General features: G+C 36.3%; 1 protein-coding gene across 1 annotated transcript in view; it reads left to right on the forward strand.

Moving 5' to 3' along the window:
- LOC106065998 (pyroglutamylated RF-amide peptide receptor-like) overlaps positions 1 to 15,050 on the forward strand; it is a 98,312-nt gene that overhangs the window by 21,082 nt on the left and 62,180 nt on the right. Inside the window, exon 2 of the mRNA XM_056030268.1 lies at positions 13,336 to 14,155. Within this exon, the coding sequence (XP_055886243.1) occupies positions 13,694 to 14,155 (462 nt within the window). The 5' untranslated portion in view covers positions 13,336 to 13,693. The remainder of the gene's footprint in view (positions 1 to 13,335; positions 14,156 to 15,050) is intronic.

The following is a 15,050-nucleotide window of genomic DNA, read 5'->3' on the forward strand; positions in this document are numbered from 1 at the left end:
TACGACTGATCTACCTCCAACAAAACTACAGTGTAAATTTGAATGAAGGAAGACCATGATCCACAATTCTTTATTTGGTGATTATTCTATGTAAGCTCTGTTTGTATATGTGTTTTTCTTTATGTGTATTTGTGTCTGTATTTTCTTCAATTTTAGTTTATTTTTTTTTAAGGTTTCGTCGTGTCCGTTTAATTACTGTCACTAAATTCACGCGGCTGCTGCTAATTTCATACAGTGATTCATTTTGTTTGACAATGTAAAAAACAACCACAACCTGTTACAAGTTTGTCAAAGATTAGAACTGAAGTTTAAACCTCAAAAGGTTTTTAATCCCTTCATCTTCGACATTTTGTATATTATTCTAATTTATAAAATGTCTGAGTTTACGACCTTAAGTGACCGAAGTGCATGAGCTAAGAATATAATCACAGTTCAAATATTTTAAAAAGGTCCCATCCGAAGTCTAGAATTAGCCCACAGTTCAAGCCAATGTTCTCAGATTTTAAATTTGATGGTGAAAATAAAAGAAATATATGAAACAAATTCTAACGCGCGTGCGCGCACGCACACACACATACACACACACTCAAACACACACACACATTTTCTCTCTCTCTCTCTCTCTCACACACACACAAATAACAAAAAGTACAAAAACTGTAAATGCCAAAGAGCTGACGATGGTCGATGAAGTTCCAGTTATGTTTATTTACATAAGTTAAGTTTATTTACATAATAAGTAGCTGTCAGCTGGAGATCGTGGTTTTTGTTTCTATGTTTATTATTGATGAATATGAAAATTGATACGAACGTCACATTGGAGTTGGGAAGACACAGAAATATCATAAGAAGAAGCTATCGTGATTATGTTTAAAATTAAAGAAAAGTCGTGACAACGGTACCAACGTTCTTTCAGATGAAACTAAGCCGAGGTATTTCTGGTTTTGCATAAGGATAACTGTCAGTTGACAGACAGATGGCTCGATAGTTTCATTAGTTGTAGTACTTCGAGCTGTTCCAGAAGCGTTTTCACATCTATTTACTAATTGTAAGGATGGCAGGCAGCCAAACACACACACACATACACACACATTCACGTCTGCTGTTTACTTATGACGCTACTTGAAAAAAGAAGATGACGTCCTACCGAGACCAATGGTTATAGTAGGCCTGAACACTGACATGCAACGTCACAGCTTATCGGCAATTCAGACAAATAGCTCGTTGCCACGTCACAGGTCTGTGCGACGTGGCAACGAGCAATTGGTCTAAACTGCTAATAGGTTGTGACGTTACATGTCAGTGTTAAGACCTTCTATAACGCATGGTCTAGTTCCTACGCGTGTTCCTCGGTTAATCGAGTCCTGCATGTTAATCAATGACTTAAATTCTGCCAAGTCATTGGTTTTCCTGGCTGACTCAGGCAACCTAATCCATGCTCTAATAGTACTAGGAAAGAAGGAGCATTTGTGCACATTTATCCTAGCATATGGAACAAGGAATGTGCCTTTATCTTTGTGTCTTTCTGAGTATTTTATTACATTTTGTTTTTGTATTTGAAGATTATGGTTTAAAATTTTAGGTATAATTAATACTTTACTTTTAAGTCTTCTATCCTGAAGGGATTTTGTGATTTTACTAAAGGCGTTAATCTAATAAAATGTGAATATTTATTTGATATAAATCTCACTGCTCTATTTTGTGTATGTTCCTGTGACAAGAGGGACAATAAGGGTGGCTACCTTTATTTTTTATTAGAGTTAGCCCCCTTTATGACTTGATTTAAGTCCCTGTCAATTGTTTACGATCGCCACTCTCTCTTGAGCCTTTCAACTGACCAGTGTATTTTGAATTAAATCTATATACTGTTTAACTCATCCTTGTGTTGTACTATTGTTGTGTTACTCAAGAGGAGTGTGCCGCTGTTGTGGGAAGAGTATTTCGATAATGAGCTAAGTAGATTTTATCAATTTGTTAGTACTAAATTGATTTATGTAAATGGTATAGGTCTACTTAGTCTCTTATCCTCTTCTGTATGTTTTTTTTTGAAAGACATATTTTGTTTAGATACGAGACAGTAGTGTGTCTCAAGAATGACGTCATTTCATAGTTAATGTATGTATGATATTATTGTAAACTAATGTAAACCCTCGCTTTGGTTTTTGACATAAAATGTCTCATGAATGACGTCATTTCATTGTTAATGCATGTATGGTATTATTATAAACCATCTTTTTGGTTTTTCGGCATAAGACATTATTGTTCCTCTATGATGGTGGTCCTTTCTTTATATTGACCTGAAACTGTCTTGCTACTTTGCTTAGTTTCATTATGTCATTTTCTTTTGGTGAGCCTTTATTGCAATTTATATTTTTCTTGATCTTTTCCTTTTGTTTGTAAATAAACTCCTTTTTTGTTGTTGTAACTGAAATCTCAGAATTATTATTTGTCTCGGTAGTATTATACATCTAGAGGCTATAGTTATTAGCCTAGATAATATAATTGGGACCACAAAGTACCACTGGACTAACTTGCTAGTACAGTACAGGTCACTGGTCTTATGACCTATCCTATTTTTAGGTCACATGGGGGCTCGTGAACAGGGTGAAATAGTTTGTTTGTTTTCGTAAAGACCAGTGCGTCTACCCTTGAACCCTACTGAGATATTACAAGGACAGTATAGTTTTTTTTTCATTGTAGTAATTTTTGATTGTATACTGTAAAATTCTGAATTGTGATTTCATTATTTTTTGTTTTCTTCTGTACTAGTATTATTTTCAGGTTTCTAAATCCTAAAAATGTCTGTAAAACAAAGTGAACTTCTGGACTTGTACGAGACAGGAAAGAAATTAGGTTACCAGAAAGAAGAACTTGAAGAATGGGTTGCCAGAGCTATCCGGCAAAATGAAGAAAGGGACGCAAGAGCAGAGGAGAGAAGAGAAAAGTTCAGAATGCAGGAAGAAGAAACACAGTTCAAAAGAAAAGTGGAGGAACTGCAGGTGACAGCAAAAATCAAGATGGAGGAACACGAATCTAAGGCACGAATTGCAAAGGAGTCCAAAACAGCTGAAGCCAACGACGAACCCAACATCAGAAATACAAGGCGCACAAAAATGCAGAAGTTTGTTGAAGGGACAGACAGAATGGATTCATTCATCCATAGGTTTGAAATGCTGATGAGGCTGGAAGGCGAATCCCAGAAAGACTGGGCCAGAGAACTCCTCAGCCTAGTGGGTGGAAGAGCACTAGATGCGCTGCAGGTGCTGAATGACAAGGACGTGGGAGACTACACCTTGCTGAAAAAGACTCTACTAGAGTTTTACCAATGCAGTGAGGACGACTATAGAAGTAAATTCCACGCTCTGAAACCACCAAACGACGGCAACATGAAGCAATTTGTCGGCGAGGTGAAAGCTACTTTCGAGAAATGGTTTCAGTCCTCAGGCATTGAGGAATCTTTCGAGAACTTGAAACAGTTCATCATAGTAGATAAAATAATTTCGTCGGCTGGGGAAAATCTCTTTGCATTCCTCCAAGAAAGAAAGCCCAGACATGTGGACGAAGTCCTGTACCTATGCCAAAGATACGTTGCTGCTCATCCTGGCGAAAGTTTGCAAAAAGCTCCTGTGGATCAAGCAAGTGCATTGTTTGCCACAACGGAATCCAAATTTACAGAATCTAGTACAACAGATTCAAGACAGAGTACAAGATGCTATACATGTGGTAGATTTGGACACGTGGCGAAACAATGTAGAGACACAGGCAGAAGAATGTATAAGAAAAAGGAAGTAGTGGCTTATGTAGGCGGGCTAGATAACAACCTGTCACCATATGTCAGCCCTGCAATCGTGAATGGCCATTACATCCAGGCAGCCCTAAGAGATACAGGGGCCACAAAATGTGTGGTGTTGGCAAAGTTGGTGAATCCTAATCAATATTGTAGGAAACGTTGCAGAGTTCAAGGTTTTGGTGGCCACATTAAGGAGTATCCGACAGCCAAAGTACATATCAACTCCCCATACTTCAACGAAATGGTGGAAGTAATAGTGGTGGATGAAGGACCATTTGAACTGCTGATAGGAAATGTTCCTAACATTGGTTTTCCAACAGAGTCTCAAATTAACAAATGGAAAGAAACTTATAGCTGGTGGCCGAGACAAGTAGAAGTAGAGGATATGGAACAACTAAACCGATGTCATGAAAATACAAATGTAGTACAAGAAACGATACACCAAGTAGAAACCAGGCAACAAAAACTAATCCGAGAACAAAGAAATGATAAGAAAGATACTGACCAGATAGATGAGAAACCTAAACTTTCAGTTGACTTTTTCTGTAATCCATTTCAAAACGGCATACCATCAATAGCTGACCTTCGTGATAGCCAGATGAATGACATGGAAATCGCCAACATCATCCACAAGCTACAAGGTGGCGATACAAAAATAGGCCAACAATATGTCATGCATAATGACATTCTTGTTAGAAAGTGGACAGAAAAATCATCACTTAATGGCAGCACTGACGAACAGACCCTTAAAAATGTAATACCTAATGTGTTCCGGTCTGAAATATTAAGGCTTGGTCATGACATCCCTATGTCCGGACACTTAGGGATTGACAAAACACGGCGACGCATATACAAACATTTCTACTGGCCAGGCATTAACAGAGAAATAGCTGAGTACTGCAGATCATGTCATGCCTGCCAAATCACGGGAAAGCCTAATCAATCGCCTCCAAAAGCGCCTCTTCAAGAGAATATAACACCAAAAGAACCATTTTCACTCATCCTTATGGACTGTGTTGGTCCATTGCCAAGGTCAAAACGAGGGAACCAGTACCTTCTTACCATAATGTGCAAGACTACGCGCTATCCAGAGGCAGTACCTTTGAGAAACATCAAGGCAACAACCATTGTGACAGCATTGTCAAAATTTATCACAACGTTCGGGTTGCCAAAGGTTATACAGACCGATCAAGGCAGCAATTTTATGTCAGACATCTTCCAACAGGCACTTCGTCAGATGGGAATTGAACACTCGGTTTCAACGGCATATCATCCCGAAAGCCAGGGTGCCATCGAATGCTTTCACCAAACACTGAAAAACATGGTGAGAACGTACGCTGAGACCGAGACAAACACTTGGGATGAAAACATTAACTTCTTACTGTTTGCTCTACGCGATGCCCAGCAAGAATCGACAGGGTTCAGTCCATTTGAACTTGTGTTTGGGCACACAGTACGAAGTCCATTGAATATAATTAAAGAAAACTGGATACCAACTCAAGAGGAAACGAAAGACTTGAGGGTATATGTTAGAAATCTAAGGGACAAACTTTTTAGAATTAATGACTTTGCTTATAGCAATCTTAGAGAAAGCCAAAATAAATCCAAATCTATCTATGACAAGAAGTCCAAACAAAGACAGTTTAAAATAGGTGACAAAGTATTAGTGGAAACGGCAACGGAAGGTGATGCCCTTCAGAAAAGGTATGATGGGCCATACGAGGTAGTGGGCAAGGAAAGTGATGTCAACTACACCATACATGTCCCTGGAAAGAGAAAAGGAAAAATTCGTTGTCACATAAACAGGTTAAAGAAATTTCACAAAAGATCCTCAGATCAGGCAACTGCACTAGCTATTGTAAAGAGTTCAGTCCCCATGGGAAAAGAGAACCAGGTATACGTGGATACCGTTCTCGACAAAGAAATCCCTACAGTTAAGATAAAAAATTCTGAAGCCCTGTGTAAGTTGTCAGAAAAATTAGAACATCTTAGTCAACGAGAAAGGGAAGCAATCAGTGATTTAATCGAAGCGTACCCGCAGCTGTTTTCTGATGTGCCAAAGCAGACAAACTTAGTGATACATGAAGTTAATGTAGGGGATGCAACTCCTGTGAAGCAACACCCTTACAGACTTCCTCTCGCCCAATCTCAATTCCTAGCTTCTGAGATAAACTATATGCTGGAAAATAACATTATAGAAAGAAGTGAAAGCCCATGGAGCTCACCATGCGTGTTGGTACCTAAACCTGATGGTACATATAGATTCTGTACTGACTATAGAAAGGTGAATCTAGTGACCAAAGCAGATGCATTTCCAATTCCCCGCATTGATGACTTAATTGATCGAGTTGGACAGGCCACCTATGTAACAAAAGTCGATCTCTTGTCTGGGTATTGGCAAGTTCCTTTATCGGAGGAGGCGAAACAAGTTTCTGATTTTTGCACTTCAGATGGCCTATATCAGTACAAAGTTATGCCTTTTGGTATGAAAAACGCTCCAGCTACTTTCCAGAGGTTGATGAACAAAGTTATTGCCGACATCCCAAACTGTTCAGCCTATCTTGATGATTTAGTCATATACCATGATGACTTTGATGCTCATCTGGCTTGTCTAAGGACTTTATTTCAAAAGCTGAAGAACTCTAATCTTACTATTAACCTTAACAAATGTGATTTCTGTAGAGCAGAAATACAATATTTAGGCTACATTGTGGGTAACGGGAAAGTTAAACCTATTCAGGCTAAAGTGGAAGCCATTCAAGAGTACCCTGTACCTAAATCTTTAAAGGAAGTCAGAAGGTTTTTAGGTATGACAGGATACTATCGTAAGCTTTGTTGTAATTATTCAGTTATAGCTGTCCCATTAACTGACCTCCTAAAAGGGAAAAGGAAATTTCAGTGGAACACTTCTGCTCAAAGAGCTTTTGAAGAGCTGAAATGTGTTCTCAGTACAGCCCCAGTTTAAAAAGCAATTGACCATTCTAAACCTCTCATTTTGCATGTTGATGCATGTGACTCTGGGGTGGGTGCGGTCTTGACCCAAACCGATGAAACTGGCAATGAACACCCAATATCATTCTTTTCCCAAAAATTTAAGTCGCATCAGATGCACTATAGCGTGGTAGAAAAGGAAGCACTGGGTCTTGTTTTAACAGTTCTTCATTTCAGCTACTATGTAAATAGTAATCTGTATCCTGTAACAGTATACACAGATCATAACCCCCTAACTTTCATTAACCAAATGAGGGGGAAGAATCAACGGATCCTGAGATGGAGTTTGACTCTCCAACCGTTTGATCTAAATATCTTATCTTCTTATCTTATCTTATATAATACAGACGTTACTTCAAAAAAGAAGATGATTACGTCCTACGCGTCATGCATTTAGTCATGCATATTAACCAATGACTTAAATTCTGCCAAGTCACTGGTTTTCCTGGCTAGCTCAGGCAACCCATTCCATGCTCTAATAGCACTAGGGAAGAAGGAGTATTTGTACAAATTTGTCCTAGCATATGGGACGAGGAATGTGCCTTTATCTTTGTGTCTTTCAGAGTATTTTATTAAATTTTGTTTTTGTATTTGAAGATTATGGTTCAGTGTTTTATGTATTATTGCTACTTTACTTTTGAGCCTTCTGTCCTGAAGGCTTTCTAAATTTAGTGATTTTACTAAAGGTGTTACTCTAGTCAAATGTGAATATTCGTTTGTTATGAATCGCACTGCTCTATTTTGTGTCTGTTCTAGTTTCTTAATGTTTTCTTGAGTTGAGGGGTCCCAAACAGAGGATGCATATTCTATTATTGGCCTAACCAAGGTTAAATAACATTTTAGTTTTATGTTCTTATTTGATTTATAGAAATTTCTTTTAATAAATCCTAATGCTTTGTTTGATTTTTTTGTAGTTTCATCAATATGTGGATTCCATGACAGTTTTTCATTTATTATAACACCTAGGTATTTTGCGTTTTTAGTCTGTGTTACTGGTTTGCCATGAATAAGATAAGTGGAATTAATTTGTTTTAGTTTTTTGTTACTCTTAACAACTGACATTTTTCTGGGTGGAAAGACATGCTCCAATTTGATTCCCATTTCTGTAATTCATCTAATTCTCTTTGTAAAATATCTGTGTCTTGTGTTGTTTTTATTGTTCTATATATTATGCAATCATCTGCAAATAATCTGACATTTGTTCCTGGAGTAATGCAATTTGGTAAATCCTTTATGTAAATTAAAAATAGTAGTGGACCCAAGACTGTTCCTTGAGGTACACCTGAGTTTACTGTTATCGGTGTTGATTTAGAGCCATTTATTATTACAGTTTGTTCTCTCCCTATCAGAAAGTCTTTAATCCACTGATGCAGTGGACCATTAATGCCGAAATATTTTAATTTTTTAAGCAAACTATGGTGGTGAACTTTGTCAAAAGCCTTAGAAAAATCTAGTAAGATAGCATCTATTTGTTCGCTATTATCTAAACCTTTTGAAAAATCATCAATTAGTCCTATTAGTTGTGTTTCACATGATCTATATTTCCTAAAGCCATGTTGGTATGGTGTGAGGACATTATGTTTGTCTAAGTGGTTTATGATGTTGCTACATATTATGTGTTCTAGGATTTTACATGTGATGCTGGTAAGTGATACTGGTCTGTAGTTTCCTGGGTCAGATTTTTCTCCTTTTTTAAATAGGGGGGTGACATTAGCTTCTTTCCAGTCCTTTGGTACTCTGCCCTGGTTAAGTGAAGCCTGAAAGAGTATTTTGAACACTGGGGCTAGCTCATTACTTAGTTCTTTGAGTAATCTAGCTGGAATACCATCAGGTCCAGAAGCTTTATTTGGTTTGGTGTTGTATATTGTACATGTAAAAGGGAAAGAGAATGTAGTTGCTGACGCTCTGTCAAGAGTGTAGATAACATTATACAGTAGAAGACAATCAGTCTACTGATACTTTTGTATTGTAAATAATGTTACTCAGACTTTTTCCTCTCCTTTGGATTAGAAGTGTTGTATAGACAAAGAACGATAATATTGAGCTGATGTAATTTTTGGGTTTTGAAAAAACTGTATTCTTTGTAAACAATTTGAATGCCTTGTGCATCATATAATTTCCCCACAAGAGCATTTTTAAGGGGGGAGGTGTGACAAGAGGGACAATAAGGGTGGCTACCTTTATTTTTTATTAGAGTTAGCCCCCTTTATGACTTGATTTAAGTCCCTGTCAATTGTTTACGATCGCCACTCTCTCTTGAGCCTTTCAACTGACCAGTGTATTTTGAATTAAATCTATATACTGTTTAACTCATCCTTGTGTTGTACTATTGTTGTGTTACTCAAGAGGAGTGTGCCGCTGTTGTGGGAAGAGTATTTCGATAATGAGCTAAGTAGATTTTATCAATTTGTTAGTACTAAATTGATTTATGTAAATGGTATAGGTCTACTTAGTCTCTTATCCTCTTCTGTATGTTTTTTTTTGAAAGACATATTTTGTTTAGATACGAGACAGTAGTGTGTCTCAAGAATGACGTCATTTCATAGTTAATGTATGTATGATATTATTGTAAACTAATGTAAACCCTCGCTTTGGTTTTTGACATAAAATGTCTCATGAATGACGTCATTTCATTGTTAATGCATGTATGGTATTATTATAAACCATCTTTTTGGTTTTTCGGCATAAGACATTATTGTGCCTCTATGATGGTGGTCCTTTCATTATATTGACCTGAAACTGTCTTGCTACTTTGCTTAGTTTCATTATGTCATTTTCTTTTGGTGAGCCTTTATTGCAATTTATATTTTTCATGATCTTTTCCTTTTGTTTGTAAATAAACTCCTTTTTTGTTGTTGTAACTGAAATCTCAGAATTATTATTTGTTTGTCTCGGTAGTATTATACATCTAGAGGCTATAGTTATTAGCCTAGATAATATAATTGGGACCACAAAGTACCACTGGACTAACTTGCTAGTACAGTACAGGTCACTGGTCTTATGACCTATCCTATTTTTAGGTCACAGTTCCAGTTTCTCGATGTTTTCTTGAGTTGAGGGGTCCCAAACAACAGAGACACATTCTATTATTGGCCTACCAAGGTTAAATAACATTTTAGTTTTATGTTCTTATTTGATTTGTAGAAATTTCTTTTAATAAACCCTAATGCTTTCATTGATTTTTTAATAATTTCATTTATTATAGTTTTTTTTATTTATTATAACACCTAGGTACTTTGCATTTTGAGTCTGTGTTACTGGTTGACCAGTACTAATTGTGTCTTACACACTCACGTCTGCTGTTTCGAATCGTGATGATCTCTGATTTACGCACCCTCGTCGTCTGCTGTTTTCTAATTGTAGCTGCAAAAAATATCCAGAGCATTACTGTTTATCGAATAATAAATACATCAACAATATATGTTGTTTAAAAGCGCACATTTGCTTGAGTACATTTGTTTGAGTACTTTTGTTTGAGTACACTTGTTTGAGTACATTTGTTTGTATACGTATTTTTTGAGTACATTTGTTTGAGTACACTAAAACTGTATGTATAACTAAAAGTTTGGAGCATTAGCTTTTACTAATTGTACATTGGAAACTTTTATTTTATACAAATTAATTTTCCTCTAATTTTGTCTTGTAGCTCATTAATTGTGTACAAATAAATACGAATAATGAATTAGAAAAAAAAATCAAGTATTGATAAGACGAAAACTCCACAGCTCTTAAAAACATTAAAAGAATAGACAATTAGTTTCTTCAAAGAGAGCATTGAGAAACACAACCAAAAAATATTTAAAAAAAAACAACCTAAAAAACATAACCAGTGTTTGTAATCCAGGTCACAAGAGATACTATGTTTTACACATGCCAAAAGGTCAGTTAGTGAACATCAAAATAATGTCATGGTGACAGGAGAAGGGGGGGGGGTATAATTAATGAAGCCGTCGTTCTAAACATAACATGAATAGAGTGCTGCCTGAATGGCTCGGTCGCCTCCTTAGAAGCGTGTCCCCCAACAGGAAGCTTTTAGTCCCAGGTCTCGAGTGAAAGGACACCATGTTCAGTTCACTAATTATCTGATATGTAGTATTACCCCGTTTTTTGGTGTACAGCTGAAGTCCATGCTGTTTCTAATTACTTTATAACAAGATCACCTCTGGATATAATTTTTTTGACTTAATTACCATTGCTTTGGTAGATTTCCTTTCAGATCAGGTTGACCTACATGGGAGGCAAATGTACTTTTAAATATGTCTCTCCCCCTCCCACCCTGTCTTTGTGAGGTCGTGAGTGGATTTTTACACTACCCTACTCCAGACTTGAGCAGGCGCTCTGCTTTCTAGCACTAGAACTTCCGACTTGTTGAAAAAAAAGGAAAATCTCTTGCCATTGAGGAGGTTAAAGATGAGCACAGAATAGACAATTACAAACACATTTGATCAATTAAACAGTTGTTTTTTTTTTTTTTTTAGACAGTTTGAATTTACCTAGTACAAAATAAGTTCAATTCTTTGTTTTTTTACTTCTTTTCGGAGAGATCACGCACTCCCTTTGTATTTTAAAAAAGAGAAACTATTAAATAAAAACAAATAAACTTATTTTTGGTTAAGTAAGAGTTAATCACATATGATCTCAGAGCCTAAATTGTTTTCACGGGTTGATTTACCAATAAGTTTTAACAGTGTTTAATAAATGACTACCAATAAGCTTGAACATAAGAGATTTCCAATGAAAACAGCTACTGTAACAAATTAATCCGTGAGAGGGAAAGACGAAACTATCTTTTTTTTTCAGTAACAATGATTACAAAATGAAAAACTCTGAGGGCAAGACTTCATATAAGTACTCATGAATCATGGTCATTTTGACAATATGTTTCTATATACTAGAATCATTTATAGTGGCAACGATTAAAACTGTAGACTTAAATGTTATCAAACCGCTTTAGAATATTTGCAACGTATTATGTAAACCAAGTGGCGTAGCCAGCAGTTTGACATCATTTGGGGGCCCAGGGGGCTTGGCCTTTTTGGAGGCCCCTGCATTTTCGACATCATAAGATGAGATAATGACTTTATATTTAGTGGGGGCCGGGGGGAGTTTTATCATTTCCCCCCCTCCTCCCTCTTGCTACGCCACTGTGTAAATAACAATATAATGATATGATTTTGTTTGATTCCTTAGAGCTGTTGGAAATGTATTAAAAAAGCTACTGATAGTTGATACTTTGAGTTGTATTAGCGTCCATAGAAAGTGAAACATTAAACTCTCCGTTTCGACATACATTTTATTCGTGATCCGCCTTTTCCTTGGTCTTTCAAACAATGTAGAACTGTTCCCTTAATATCAGAAGATGCAATGTGCATGTGATATCTCCGCTTGACCAGGACACAATCAGTAGGTCACAACATTGTAGCACTTTCTCGTTCATAATGTGATTTTAGTCAACTAGACTAACTCCTCTTGCTCAACTTGCTAAGGCATCTTCGTGTCCAACGTATTGACAGTTTTGTATTTTTTGTTCCACTTACGTGTAGAAACTGTTGACATGAAGACAGGAAGAAAATAAATTAATAAATAAAAACTCTCGAAAATAAATTTCGTAAAAGGGGAAACAAAATGTGGGTGCAATTAAGACTGAAGGTTGAAAGGGGAAAGAAGAGCGAATGTCAAGCCGAAGGCTTCAAAGATACAAGGGAAAAAAATTGGCCAAAGAAAAGAATGAACAATGTAGGCCACAATCAATATCTACACTTGACAAAAACTTGGGTTTTCTAGCGGCATTGTAGTGTTGTGCTTCTAGTATGTCTCGTAATGACAACCGCTTGAATGGTGAATGGTGAATGTAATATTAGAAAATCATAAATAACTTCACAGTTTTAAGCTTTATGCTTGTGTTCATTCTAAAAGAAAATCTTTTGAAATGTTTCCACTTAAGATGAGTAGATAAACTAAAGAGAAAACTTTTTGATTTCATTGGGCGTTGACGATTTGGCTTTAACCCTACTGCCTTTGAAAACCATTTCTGTTGAAGGACCCTGGGGTTTCATACGATTCTCTAGAGACACATCATTCAATGGAACATTTATGTTAGTGATCTTTTATTTAAGTTACTGATCATTTATTTAAGTTAGTGATCATTTATTTAAGTTAGTGATCATTTATTTAAGTTACTGATCATTTATTTAAGTTAGTGATCATTTATTTAAGTTACAGATCATTTATTTAAGTTACAGATCATTTATTTAAGTTACTGATCATTTATTTAAGGTACTGATCATTTATTTAAGTTACAGATCATTTATTTAAGTTACAGATCATTTATTTAAGTTACTGATCATTTATTTAAGTTACTGATCATTTATTTAAGTTACTGATCATTTTTGAATGGATTACAATTTCATCACATTCTGGTCACCGAATAATTTAAATCGAATTGTTTTTTTTTTCTCATTTTTTGTATCTCTTCCAAAAAAGAGAAGTTCTTATCTCTTTGTTTTTAAAGTAACAAGAAGAAAAAATAAATTCTGTTTCTCTTTTCATTTCAGGCTGTATTTTCTGTAACACATCGGGTGATCATGTCAGCCATAACTAGCAGCAAGTGTACAAAATACAATCCTCTGATCTATGACTGTTTCTTGCCCTCCATTTCTAGAACATCAATTTTGGTTCAGCCTCATTGATCCCAATGATGTCCCTTCCTGTTCCATCGTCTGATACGATTCAGTTAATATGATCTTCTGATGATTATGACAAAAACTTTAATTTCCGGATTCTTTTCTTCTACTTTTTTTTTTGTTATCTTGCCAACTGAATAATTGGTTTGGTAAACGCGAACTAACTAAACAAGAGATGCAAGCAGTTAACATAAACGAATACAAGATCGTTACTGAATCTATGTAATCGATGCACATAGATAGCCTCAACAATGGTCTGTCGGCTGCAGGAGGAAATAGACTGCATTTCAATATATCATCAGCGTCTCAACAACACGCTAACTTGACCTCTTCAAAGAGCCAACGTTTGCCAAGTTTCAGACCAGCAACCATAGATGATGTTGGTCCCATGGCTGCTGTTTCCTCGTCTTTTAACATCAGCCTGGTCGACGGCGAATACAATTTCAATTTCACCAACGGATCGAATAGTTTGGACTACGATTACAGCGACTATGACAACTCGATTCCACTTGACGAACTGCTTCCGGTTTCCCTGGTGTATGGGGTAACACTTATCGTTGGCGTGATAGGGAACCTTTTGGTGATTGCAGCAGTGGCCAGGGATAGGAGATTGAGGTCTATAACCAATATTTTCTTGACCAGTTTGGCGTGTGCTGACTTGACACTGCTCTGTTTCTGCGTTCCAGTCAAGGTGAGTGTATCAACAAAGCTTGACAAATCGAGCATTTCAAGATGACGTAGTTAGAATATACTTGAACAGAATAATAAGACTAGTAGTTAGAACTCAATACAAACCCTCATTAAGTTACACCTTCACCTATCCCTTAGTCTGTTTGACCGTTGGGGCACCATACGTAACCCTATGACCGTTTTTCTACATTTCTCTCTGTCTTTCGTCTTGACTACAACTCTTTCAATGATAGCTCCGTTAAGTCTTTGATGTTGTCATCCTTTTACTTTCTCTGTCTGCCTCTTATTCTTTTCCCTGGTTCTGCAAAAAGGTTCTTGCGAGCCCGTAGGACCTCGGGATTCGGCAATAACCTGATACATAAGCGTGATTGGTAATAGTTGAGACAAGAAATGAAACTGCTAATTTCATAGACCCGACACAATTTCTTACCTTACATAACTATAAATACAAACCCAAGTTACATTTCAGAAATACTTTAAAAAAACACCTCGCATATCCTATACTCTTAAGCGAGCAATTCTTGTATGTATGTATGTATGTATATATATTTATATTTATATATATATATATATAAATTTTATTTCAAAAACGGCTCTAACGATTTTCTTTAAAAGTTCACGGTATGTGCATAATAGTGAGAAAAAAATTCTCAACTCATTGGCCACATCGGGAAAACTCGAGGTCGACCGTTATATCGGTTTGAAAATGTCTCATTATCGAAAAATTAATTTTGGCTAGAATGTTTTATGAATGAAAATTTTCCATGACGTAAACGGGAAAAACGCTGCTTACGTCATTAAGCTTACCGCAGTACACTAAAATATTTCTTTGCAAACAAGAACAAGTTTTAAAGAACCATTAGACCTAATTAAACATTTGCGTACCATCTTACTGT

Source organism: Biomphalaria glabrata, chromosome 5 (genome assembly GCF_947242115.1).
Source record: "Biomphalaria glabrata chromosome 5, xgBioGlab47.1, whole genome shotgun sequence".
NCBI classification, from domain to species: domain Eukaryota; kingdom Metazoa; phylum Mollusca; class Gastropoda; family Planorbidae; genus Biomphalaria; species Biomphalaria glabrata.